At 40.0% G+C, this 13,224-nt stretch overlaps 1 protein-coding gene across 1 annotated transcript in view; it reads right to left on the reverse strand.

The window, feature by feature from the left end:
• Positions 1-141: 141 nt before the first annotated feature.
• The window catches only part of PMS1 (PMS1 homolog 1, mismatch repair system component), a 53,186-nt gene continuing 40,103 nt past the window's right edge, over positions 142-13,224 (reverse strand). The window contains exons 8-11 of the mRNA XM_060178280.1: positions 11,852-12,334; positions 8,824-8,954; positions 2,717-2,877; positions 142-551 (exon numbers count right to left, since the gene is read on the reverse strand). Of these exons, the coding sequence (XP_060034263.1) occupies positions 387-551; positions 2,717-2,877; positions 8,824-8,954; positions 11,852-12,334 (940 nt within the window). The 3' untranslated portion in view covers positions 142-386. The remainder of the gene's footprint in view (positions 552-2,716; positions 2,878-8,823; positions 8,955-11,851; positions 12,335-13,224) is intronic.

Below are 13,224 nucleotides of genomic sequence, written 5' to 3' on the forward strand. Positions count from 1 at the left end.
GCTGGTTTTTTGATGTCACGCTTTGGTTTGAAGTGTCACAAAGTGAAGGCACTGCTTCCAAATGCCATTACATTGGGGGTGAATTCTTCAACAAAATGAGAATGAATGACTGAACTGGGATAGCACCTAGTAAATCAATCATTTAAGAATACTGAGTATTTTTAATGCAGAATTTATAACTTATAATTATAATGAAGGCTATTTCTAAGAATAAAATGGCCTATATTAGTTACGCTTTTGAAAAAATTTCAGTACACAAACAAGCTAATGAGTTCTCACTTGTAACACAATTGTATACCACATGATAGTACAAAGATGGTTTAAAAGCTGACCCATATTATTTTATAACCAAATTAACTTCATAATGATTTCCTCTCAATATTTAATTATGGTACTTCCGGAAGGTGGGCTAGGTGATGAAGAAATTGGCGACCGTGAACACAAGCTTTAATTTCATTTCTAAACTGGTGCTTCATTCTGTCGATAATGTCCTGGATGTCCTCTTTAGTTAAGTACATGGGTAATTGTCTGGACAGACGTACTGCCTCTCCCTGTGAAGAGAAAACAAGGGGATTTTACTATGGCATGCACCCTAGAGCAGAAAATATGTTGCTTTGGACAAAGAGGAAGAAAGTTGATCACACTTTTTACTATCCTCGACTTACCAACTATATGTTAGTGCTGGAAATAAAATAGGATCCTTCCTCATACAAGTAACTAGATAAAGATTTAAACTGGGGTGCTGAGGAGATAGTATAATGGTTATGTAAGCAAATAGACTGGCACTGAAAATCCCAGGTTCAATCCCCAGCACCACCATAAACCAGAACTGAGCAGTGCTCCGATAAAAAGAAAAAAAAAAAATTAAACTGCGCAAGTTAAGCTGTTATATCTATAGGTCTATTTCTTTTTATATGTTTGTTTTGTTTTTTGGCTGGTAATACACGGAGCCTGTAAGTGAGGTCCCAGTACTAATCTTTGGCACTGCCGTATATGCTAGAGCTGAGTCGTGCTCTAGTCATAAAACAAACAAAACTAACAAACTTTCCTCCAGCGACTTTTAGATCTACACCCTGTCTTACCCTCCATTCTTTTATTATTATTATCATCATCATCATCATCATCATTTTCTTTTGACAACTGGGGTCACAATTCCACTATTTCTTGTAACCTCCTCCCTCCTCCCCTTTTAAATTCAGAAGACAGAGATGGAGAGAGGGAGAGAGAGAAAGGGAGGGAGAGAGAGAAGGAGAGAGGGAGGGAGAGAAAGAGGGAGAGAGGGAGAGGGAGGGAGAGGGAGAGAGACCTTAGTGCAGGGCAGGGCATGATGTTACTGCTCACACCCAGGTCCCACCTGGCGCATGGTAAGATGTGTGCTCTTCTGGGTGAGCTATCACCCAAACCTCTCGATTCTCACTTTAGTTTGACCTTAAGTGTAAGAGATCCAATAGCTTCAGTAGAAACTACCCCTCCATGATCTCCTTAGCAAGCACAACTATTCCTACATGAATGTCCTGACAAGTACAGTATTAGCAAAATATTTATGACTAAGCCTGACATTCCCCCGTTATTTCAATAGCCTTACTGTTTCCTGTGTGGTTCCTCAACACACAAAACATGACCTAGAATCCCTTATACTTGTTATTTAAGTTTATATTCTTCCACAAGAAAAGACTCTTTTTCAAGTCCCCAGAAACTACCAACTGTCAAACTGTCCCCACAACACACTGGGAAGTTCCATAGGAAAAATTTCTTAGGGACCCACAGAATGCTACAAAGATCAATACTGAGGAAGGAGAAAGTGAACCTTTATGTTGAAAAAGTTTGACTATCGGAGTGCGATGAGAAATGGCTCAGTCTCTCTGAAAGGGAGAAACTAACTTTACTAAAGTTCAGATTTGTTTTAAAAATGCCAGTCAACCTTAAAGGATATCTAGAACCTAAACATGATTTTTTTCACCTACATGTTAAATTAAACTAGGATACTGAGGGCTTACAATCTTTTCTCATTATTTTTACTTAAAAAAAAAAATTACATTTCTCATTTGCAGTATATCCTGATGGCAAACTAAAATTTCTATTTAGTCAATAATCTAGATCTTTAGTTTTCTTTTATTCTTTGAGAGATAAAAAATCATATTTAATCTGTGCTTTTATCTATATAACAAGTTTTTATATAATATATTTTAAATGATACTATAATTCTTTTGAGACAAGTCTTTGATAAAAAAGTTATTTTGAACCTCATTTGAAAAAAGAACTCGACTACAAAATGTCTCATTCTCAGTATTTACTCGAGAATTCATTCTAAGGATTTAAGGCAACGTTTACTAACAATCACCCTGTGATGTATAACTTTTAATGTTTTAAAATTTTTAAATTATTTTATAGACACAGACAGAAATCGAGAGGAAGGGGGAGTATGGAGAGGAAGAGAGACAGACACTGCTTCACCTGCAGCCCTACTTCACCCTTTGTGAAGCCTTCCTCCTCTGCAGGAGGGGGCTGGGGACTTGAACCCAGGTCCTTGAGCACTGTAATGTGTGCATTTAACCAGGTGTGCCACCACCAGGCCATGGGTTTTCTTTAAGTAGTATTTCTTTCTTGCACATAGACAGTAAACTTTAAAGAAACTTTACTATTTTAAAACCATGTTACTCATTTAAAAACAAGCATCTTGAAGCCTAACCGACTTATTTGATCTAATAATAGATACCTCTAAGTAACTTATGACTTTGCGAGGTCTACATTCATAAACTTCTTTGGCATTTTTGTTTAATATAGCATTAAGAATTTCTTTCAGATCCATCACTCCGTAGAAGGGGAGACAATTAGCCATTCCTTCTATTTCCAAGTAGTTTTCAGCAATGGAAACTCCTGAAAAAACAAAAAGTTACACATATTGTTTATCTAAACTGTATTCCAGAAGACCCCTATTAAGAAAAAAAAAACTTCACTGTTAAAACATTTAGCCAACCACCATCAGACTTAATATAGTCAGAACAAAGCCGCTTCCCTTAGTTTCTCACAGGAGCCCGCACTTGCATTAGGTCATAAGTGCTTGTAGGAACCACATGTGCTTTCTGTTTTCCAGTTTAATCTCGGTTATCGCCGCTCTGTCCCCGACATTTGTTTAGAACAGCTCTTGCTTTGGAGAGAAAATGCAGCCCCATGATATTTATTAAAACAAAACTTGTTTAAGTGCTTTACCAACTGCTACGCTGCAGACTCTGCCCTACTGGCTTTGTATTTGGCTTAGATTTTTTTGTGATTGACTTAACTAGTTATAAGAATACTCACATGGAACACCCCCCCCATCTTATTTAGATGTAACTGATATATAAGTGTTACTTTACGGTACACCAAGTGTTGTTATAATGCACTTTCATGATGTGTCATAGCAAGAAAGCTATCAATAATTTGAGAAAATATTAAAATTTATTCTGAATACTGAGACAAGGATTAAAATGGCATACTTATCATTTAAACTAAATAATCTAGCTATTAAAATAAAACTGAAATTTATATATATGGCTGAGTTATATATATGTTACTTATATGTTTAGTTATATATATGCTACTTCACAGTAACAGCATATATTTCAGAGCCTCAAACTGAGTTTTAAAATCTATTTTATGATTTGGAAAATGAATATTTCTTATCCTTGGCTAGATCTATTTAACAGTGTTTTTAATATCTGCATTTTATTTCCTATTTAAAAAAGGAGTCGGGGTTGGGTGGTGGCGCACCTGGTTGAGCACACATGTTACGATGACCCAGGTTCAAGCCCCCGGTCCCCACCTGCAGGGGGAAAGCTTCACAAGTGGTGAAGAAGGGCTGCAGGTGTCTCTCTCTCTCTCTCTCTCTCTCTCATCACTCCCTTCCCCCTCAATTTCTGGCTGTCTCTGTCCAATAAATAAATAAATTAAAAAAGAAAAGAAGCCAGAGAGATAACCAGGTCGCAGAGTGTAGGATTAGCATGGATGTGGCTCTGTGGTTTGACTCCCAGCACTGCATATGCCAGAGCTTAGCAGTGCTGGACTTCGCTCATAAAAGTAGAATAGTAGTAAAAATTAATGCGTGCTACTCCTCAGTGGCCTCACAAGCCTGGTCCCCCTACTTCTTTTCTGAGAGACAAGAGAGCAAGAAAGAGACAAGTCTCTGGCCCACTGCTTACAAAGCGCTCCTGTTAGTTACTGTTTGGGGCTTGGAACTAGATCCTGACATGCGGGAAGGCCAGCCTGGTGAGCGGTCCCCTCACCCCAAGTAAACTAAAAATAAGAAAGAATAGGAGAAGTCAAATGCTGGATAAGTAGTATCTATGAATGAATAAGAAGAGAGATTTTTTTTTTTTTTTTTTTTTTTGGGTACATCTTAGCTGGAGCTTGAAGGAGTCATGGTAAATGAGAAAGGCCAGAAGGAGGAGGAGGAGCACTGGGTGACCTCACTCCTAGGCAGAGCTTAGGAGATCAGGAAAGGGAAAGTACAGGGTTGCACTAACGCCAGCCATGGTCACTGCAGCAAAGCCTACAAGCTAAAGGAGAGAGCAGAGAGGCTGAGAGTTAAAGGAGAGAGCAGAGAGGCTGAGAGTTAAAGGAGAGAGCAGAGAGGCTGAGAGTTAAAGGAGAGAGCAGAGAGGCTGAGAGTTAAAGGAGAGAGCAGAGAGGCTGAGAGTTAAAGGAGAGAGCAGAGAGGCTGAGAGTTAAAGGAGAGAGCAGAGAGGCTGAGAGTTAAAGGAGAGAGCAGAGAGGCTGAGAGTTAAAGGAGAGAGCAGAGAGGCTGAGAGTTAAAGGAGATTAAGGTGATTTAAAAAAGGGAGGGGGGATGATGAAAACCTTGAAGAGGGTCAGACATTAAGACGTTAAGGCTACGCCCAGCCTATGCCCAGTTACAGGCTGGTGCTGGATCTGGACAGCAAACGTGATGGTGAGGCACCCTGATATTCTTTCCAGTGAACAGCGAAGAGTGGTGGAAGAATCATGATGCATTTTTGTATAAAAAACATGACAAAATATATTAGGAAATTGAGCAATAATTTAATCCCTGTGTTCACAAAATTCAGATGGAAAACAGACACATTTGGAACCAAGTAACAACAGACTTTCAAGAAGTTTCCACCAAGCTCTGTAAGTTGCTCCAACACTTGCAACAAGTAAGTGGTTTGACAAGTTTTTTCTTATCCTAAAATATGGTATTCTGATTCATGTAGAAGAAAAAGCCCCATCAACAAGAAAAATTTAAGAGTAGCATTAACGATCTTATCCCTCCAATCCAGAGGTATTCTATCTTTCAAATGCCCTTATCTTCACCTACAAGCAGTTTGACAGGTGGCAAACTGTGGATAGAAAGTTAGTACAGTGACTATAAATTAACTCAAATCAGAAAGGTAGGTTGGTGGGAGCAAGTATTTGAACACCACAGTTGCCAATAGTTCTGCTAACTGAACTCCACAACTACTTTCTGAAATAAAGATATTATTTTTTGTTATAGAAATCAATAATCGGATTAGTTAAGTGTCAGGCGTTGGGTTCAACTTCTGGTTCTATCATTAACTGTGTGCTGTGACTTGATTTATCTATGTGTAAAATGGATTCTCTTGCAGAACAACAGAACCCACCTCACGACTAAAGGAAGATTTAAATGAATAAATTTAGACCTCATCAATGTACCCTGGAACCCCATCTCTCCAGATCCCTGCTTTCCCACTAGGGAAAGATAGAAACAAGCTGGGAGTATGGATCGACCTGCCAACACCCATGTCCGGTGGAGAAGCAATTACAGAAGCTGGAACTCCCACCTTCTGCTCCCCGTAATGATCCGGGATCCATGCTCCCACAGGGATAAAGAATAGGAAAGCTTCCAATGGAGGGGATGGGACACAGAGCTCTGGTGGTGGGGGCTGTGTGGAATTGTCCCCTCTATGCTACGGTCTTACCGAGATTTTCTGTTTTATAAATAAATTAATTAATAGGATAGTGCCTGCAATGAAGTAATTATTAGTGACGATGAAACATATAGGCTAACTTACTTTCTTAGGGACACATAGTTTTAAGTTAAACAGTTTGTGGATGAACTCTCTCCACTCCAAATACCAGTGCTTCGGATTAAGCCAGGAGCTGAGAAACTGGGTCAGCGGAACAGCTCGCTTGGATACTGTGTGCTCTGACATGTGCGCGACCCCATGAGGGTCCACATCCTACCAAGTGGGCCGGAGTTCCAGTGCTGCCTGCTCTCTCTGTCTCTCTCTCTCTGCTGTGTTGTCTTTGCTCTCTATCTGGGAGAAGCCCCACTAATGGGGGGGAGTAAAAAATCTTGAATTTGGGGCACATGTCCTTAGTACTGAAAAAAATAATAAATTTAGGCAATTCAGGAAATCTATGAACTATTCATCTATGTCTAATTCCATGGTTTTATACATTGTGTCTTATTTTCACATTTGAGTAAAACATTTCCTAAACAACTTCTTTTTGGTCATTTTTCTGTCAAAAGTGTTTATTCTACTTTATATTTAAACTGTCACAGACTGTTAAAATACTCACCGATAATCTAAAAATTATTATAAACAATGTTAGTTATTTTTTAAAAATTTATTTATTTATAAAATGGAAACACTGACAAGGACCATAGGATAAGAGGGGTACAATTCCCACCACCAGAGCTCTGTGTCCCATCCCCTCCCCTGACAGCTTTCCTATTCTTTATCCCTCTGGGAGTATGGACCCAGGGTCACTGTGGGATGCAGAAGGTGGGAGGTCTGGCTTCTGTAATTGCTTCCCCACTGAACATGGGCGTTGACAGGTGGATCCATACTCCCAGCCTGTCTCTCTCTTTCCCTAGTGGAGCAGGGCTCTGGGGAAGCGGAGCTCCAGGACACATTGGTGGGGTCATCTGCCCAGAAAAGTTGGCATCATGGTATCATCTGGAACCTGGTGGCTGAAAAAAGAGTTAACATATAAAGCCAAACAAACTGCTGACTAATCATGAACCTAAAGGCCAGAATAGTGCAGATGAAGAGTGGGGTGGGGGGTGGGGTCTCTATTTTGGAAATAGCTAGTAGGTCTATTTTAGGTATATTCTAAAGGGCCAATGACTTTATTAGTTTTTGCCTGAGCCTGACATCTAACATGTAGGTGGACCCAGTTTATTGTCTGGGGAGATGATGTCATGGCTGGAAAAAGGGCTAGAAAGCTGGATCAGAGAGGAGAGTAGCTCCCTAATATGGGAAACATGTATAAATATTGTTGACTGTAAACCCCATTGATGTGATCTGATCTGGGGCCCATATTCAGCTTAGGAGCCTGTGTGACCTCTATATCCCTGTAGGTTCAAACACACATTCTGTGGTTATGTGTAGGAACATTCTGAGTTGCACCCATTTCAGGACCCATCTTCCTCAGGTGGTAGATAGAGTATGTTGTCCAACCCCCCTTCAGAGGATGGAACATTCTCTACCATTGTTGATCCACATTGAGGGCAAGGTCCTATGGGGACTCCCAAAGGGATCCATTACGTTGTTCCTGATGGAGATGACCAGGGATCATGGAGAGAGGGATCTATTCGAGGTCTAGGCTCATCAAGTCTGTGTGGGAATCCCAGGACTCCCCGACTAAGGCCCCAGCTGATGGGGTGGTCCGATAGTGACTAAAGAGTCATCACTAAAGCAGGCCAGTCTCTTGCCCTTATTCAGCTTTTGCAGTCCTTGCCTTGGTAAGATTAGCTTTGGAGTGAGTGAGGGAAGTGTGACAGGAAGTAGGTGAGGAGGGCCTCCACAACTTTTTTTTTTTTTTAATATTTATTTTATTTATTTATTCCCTTTTGTTGCCCTTGTTGTTTTATTGTTGTAGTTATTATTGTTGTTGTCGTTGTTAGATAGGACAGAGAGAAATGGAGAGAGGAGGGGAAGACAGAGAGGAGGAGAGAAAGATAGACACCTGCAGACCTGCTTCACCGCCTGTGAAGCGACTCTCCTGCAGGTGGGGAGTCGGGGTTCGAACCGGGATCCTTATGCCAGTCCTTATGCTTTGCGCCACCTGCGCTTAACCCGCTGCGCTACAGCCCGACTCCCCCTCCACAACTTTTAACACAGTTTTGGTTGAACTTGGTTTGACAAGCTTAGGAACGGATCAGAAGTGGGGCAGTCTAGTCACTCTTTGAGGTGCATTGTGTCCTTTGATACCAGATGAAGGGAAAGTAGTAAGGAAGGAAGTTAGGGCAGAGAGGAGTTAAATAAGGAAACTGTGAAAGAACAGAAGAGAAGGCAGTCAGGAAAACTGGTCTAGCCAGACAGGACTTCTTCTATACCTAGTGAATTTCCAAGCACTAAGCAAATGGTATTATCATGTCTTTTTGCAGCAAAGTCATGGGATCAAATCATCCACTCTCCAGATACTGAGGTGCTGATGTTATATATCGGACTGACAATGAGTAAGAAATAAATAAGTAAATAAGGCAATGAGATGTCCATTACTGGATCACTGTAGTATTATACATAGACATACAAACACATATTCTGTTACCAAGAATGTTTGATGCTTTCGTTGAACGATTAACACAACTTGAATACTGTGAGATGACAGACTGCACTATAAAACAAATGGGTTATGAAAATACAAGGTTACTGAGTAAAAAAGATAGCAAATGTCTTTTAGGCAAGGGTAAGCTTTGAAATGGGTTTTTATTTTTTAATTAAATCTGACATAGTACTTTGGTAAGATAGTAACAGGATGAAACTTAATGAGTTATAAAGCTCAAATGTAACTCTTATACCGAGATTTGCTTCTTCTGTCAGGAAATAGTAAATAGTAAATAGCACACCACCATACCTGGTATCAGTTTTATCCTGAAACCATTGGCTGTAAGACGAGGATCTGAGAGATAAATTGATCCAGTGTTTCTAGGGCCGTCTGCTGCCATCTCACACAAAAGCTCTAGATAATGAGGTCCATTAAAAAGACTGAAAAAGAAATTACGGACTTTAGTTAGTAAACATACAAAATAAAATAAAAAAAGATTTATGGAAAAGACTTAATCTAAAAAGTCTTGGCTGGTTATCAAAATACATCGGTGCAAGAGAAATTTTACTTTTTACATTTTTGTCAGTATTTTCTAGAGGACTTATTGTATCCCGTGTACAGAAAGGAGGAAGAATATATCTAAAAGATAGTTTCTATCTTTGAGAAAACTAGATATGATGTCAAAAAGGTACTCTCCGTGTAAAACAAAATCTTTGTAATATATTGTCCTTGTACCTATTTTTTTTCTTTGCCTCCAGGGTTATTGCTGGGGTTTGGTGCCTGCACTGCTCCTAGAGTCCATTTTTTCCATTTTGTTGCCATTGTTGTTATTGCTATTGTTGGATAGGATAGAGAGAAACTGAAAGAGGATGGGAAGACAGAGAGGGGGAGAGAAAGACAGACACCTGGCAGACCTGCTTCACCGCCTGTGAAGCAACTCCCCTGCAGGTGGGGAGCCTGGGTCTCGAACCGGGATCCGTAAGTTGGTCCTTGAGCTTCATGCCATGTGCGCTTACTTCCCTACCACCTGGCCCCCAGCACTTGTACCTATAAGTAGACACAATAATATATCAAGTTATTCCTGTGGTTCATTCTATATTATTTTCAATTACTAATCAAACATTCAATAATAAAAAAACAAGCATTTGTTTTTTTTCTCCTAGCAAATTATATTTAAAAATATTCTTACTTAATTTTTTATAACAGATATGAGAAAAATATACAGAAAGACCAGAACACTGCTCAGCTCTAGCATATGACGGTGCCAGGAATTGAACCTGGGACCTTGGAGCCTCAGGCATGAAAGCCTTTTGCATAACTCACTGTGCTGTCTTCCTAGCCCCCTCGACTTATAATTTTATTACTCTGAACTTTGGGAAAGCTTCCTTCAGTCTACCATAGGTGTGGTATTTCTGCTTAAAATGGTATATGAAATAGATCTGAGTGGTACAGGCCCACAACAAAATTCTGAGGTAAGCAAAGTTATGGAAGATACAAATGAACCTTTCATTTTGGTTTTAGTTTTGGTTTTCCTTTCATTATAAAGTATCTTTGAGTTTTACACTTCTATTTCCTTTGTTATAAATGCATAATCCTCCTTTCCGCTGATCAGATTACAAAGAAATAGTAAGTTACAAGGGTTGATTTTAAGTTAGTCACGTAAAGGATGATTTGCTCATGGAGGGTACAGAAAGGAAATAATCGCATTTTATAATCTCCAATAAAATGCTCCAGGCAGTAGTTACCAGTGGATGAAATCAGTAGCTGGAAAGAGTGAATCTGGACTTGATGGAGGAAGTTGAGCCTGTCATCAGCTGGACCTGGGGCCAGCGCCTACTGACAGCATATAAAGCACGCAGCTGTGCCTACGTATTCAGTGGTCTGAAAGGCGAACTGAAGTCTCCTCAGTCCTGACAGGACTTCCCTTTAAATATGAGAGAGGCAACAAGCGATACCACAAAGAGTGAGGAAACGAAGCAAAGAAAAAAGAAATCCCAGTAAACAAGGAACTCAATGTCAATAGTATGATGGTGTTATATCAGAAGAAATTTAAAGACACAACAACATGCAATGGTTGAACCTTGTTTAGTCAAACGGCAAAGGAGACATTATTAATCGTGTAAGGAAGGAAGGAAACAGACCCTGCAGTTAGGGAGGTAAATAGCCATTTCTGAGAGAGATCTACTGGTAGGTCTAGGGTCAGTAACGCTCGTAAAACATTCTAGCACAGGAAACAAAATGTGTGTGTGTGTGTGTGTGTGTGTGTGTGCGCACGACAGAATATGGGACTATTCTGATGCTGTCTGACATCAGCTGAACATCTCTGAATACTCCGTTTTAATATATGCATGAAATATAAACATGTAAGTGTACAATGGAGAAGAGTCAAAGCGACTTCACCCGCTATGTTATTGTGTCTGGAGGCACAAGCGCCATATATTTGAAGGTTTTTGTTTTCCATGGAAAAAGCACCTTTTTGACATCACACTTATCCTAGGGGAGTAACTGATGTACTGGTGAATTGAACTTGGTAACTACCCACTGCAGAAGTCAACTTCTGCTCTACAAACACAGAATATTCTAACGCTGCTTATATTATTTTATTTTAACAAGTTTTTAAAACATATATTTTATTTTTGAGAGAGGCAGACAGAGAGAGACACAGAGAGAAGCACCAGAGCACTGCTCAGCTCTGGCTTATAGTGGTACAGGGGGAATGAATCTGGGACTTTGGAGCCTCAGGCATGAGAGTCTGTTTGCATAACCATTATGCTATCTCCCCCACTATTTCATTTTATCACCCCTGCATTTCCTTTTTTTAAAACAGATTTTATTTGATTATTTATAATTATATTTATTTATTGGATAGAGACAGCCAGAAATCAAGAGGGGGGGTGATAGAGAAGGAGAGAGACAGAGAGACACCTGCAGCCCTGCTTCACCACTCATAAAGCTTTCCCCCTGCAGGTGGGGACCAGGGGCTCAAACCCAGGTCCTTGAGCCCTGTAATACATGCGCTCAACGAGGGGCGCCACCACCTGGCCCCAGCTGTTTACTTAAAAGCAATTAATTCCAGTAAAGACAAATCGAGTTCTGAAAAGACTTCTTTAAATAAATACTACTTCTGGGCCAGCAAAATAGTTCACTTGGGTAACGTGCTGCTTTGTCAAGCGGCTTGGGTTCTAGGACACCGCCCTGCATTGAAGGAAGACGAGGCACCAGCTTCTTCTCTTCTCTCTCTGCCTCTGTGGAAAAGTAGTAACACATACAATCCTACTAGGAAAGACCAACTTCTTTTCACCTTAAATTTAGCGTAAAAAACTTCTATCAACCATACCTCTCTGTTAATATAATTGGCTTTGCCAGTGCCTCTGCAGGAAGTTTATGAGTCTCAAGAAGTCTCTTAAACAGAAGGGCTTCTTCCACTCTGTAGGGGTTTAATAACATCACCTCTCTATTAGATGTAATTAGCCAAGCGTCAGGAAACTTGAGACTGTGAACCACGCAAGCATCATTCTTCTCTTCCTCTTCAGCTTTCTGTTTCTCAAAATTATTTTTCAAGTTGTCCATAGAAAAGGGGATCTGGACCACTTTAATGTTTTGATTCCGTGTCTTTTCAAGTTGGGACTCAAAGAGTTCATCGAGTTTGGGCTGATTAGATAGTGAAGTTTTCATCTTGTGCTTTTGGGCCAAATTCCATGCACTGGTTGGTTTTATCTTTTTTCTGCTATCTTTTAAAGGTACTTGTGACTTCTGCTCAGTGGCTTTCTTGACCTGCTCGTTATATCTCTCCAATTCTTTAGCAGCTTTCTCCTCATACCTGTGAATAGAGAGAAAATAGAACTAGTGAGGCCACAAGAAGTATGTTAACTTATAGATGTGCGTGAAAACAAAAACAAAATGAGACAAACAAAAAAACCAGTTGATATGCCGGGTTTAGTCATGATAAAGGAATCCTTCCACATGTAAGTATAACAAACGCTAAACAAAACAGAGAAATCTAGTATTTAGAATGGGCTCTGGAAAACAACTCAAAGCAAACAGACACGGAACTTCATGCCTGAGATGAGAGACTCAGACCTACACACTCTACACAGAGAGAGGCCCGTAGCACCAAGGGGTAGAGAGTCCATCCAGAGTTCTTGCCACAGCAGTCAGGCAGGAGCAAGGAATTCAAGGCATACAGATTGGAAGAGAAGACGTCAAACTCTCCCTATTTGCAGATGACATGATAGTATGCACAGAAAAACCTAAGGAATCCAGCAAGAAGCTTTTGGAAATCATCAGGCAATACAGCAAGGTGTCAAGCTACAAAATTAACATTCAAAAGTCAGTGGCATTCCTCCATGCAAACACTAAGCTAGAAGATGAAATCCAGAAATCAATTCCTTTTACTATAGTAACAAAAACAATAAAATACCTAGGAGTAAACCTAACCAAAGAAGTGAAAGACTTGTATACTGAAAATTATGAGTCACTACTCAAGGAAATTGAAAAAGACACAAAGAAGTGGAAAGATATTCCATGTTCATGGGTTGGTAGAATTAACATCATCAAAATGAATACACTACCCAGAGCCATCTACAAAGTTAATGCTATCCCCATCAAGATCCCAAGCACATTTTTTAGGAGAATAGAACAAATGCTACAAATGTTTATCTGGAACCAGAAAAGACCTAGAATTGCCAAAACAATCTTGAGAAAAAAAGA

This window comes from Erinaceus europaeus, chromosome 18, assembly GCF_950295315.1.
Source record: "Erinaceus europaeus chromosome 18, mEriEur2.1, whole genome shotgun sequence".
Classification (NCBI taxonomy): Eukaryota; Metazoa; Chordata; class Mammalia; order Eulipotyphla; family Erinaceidae; genus Erinaceus; species Erinaceus europaeus.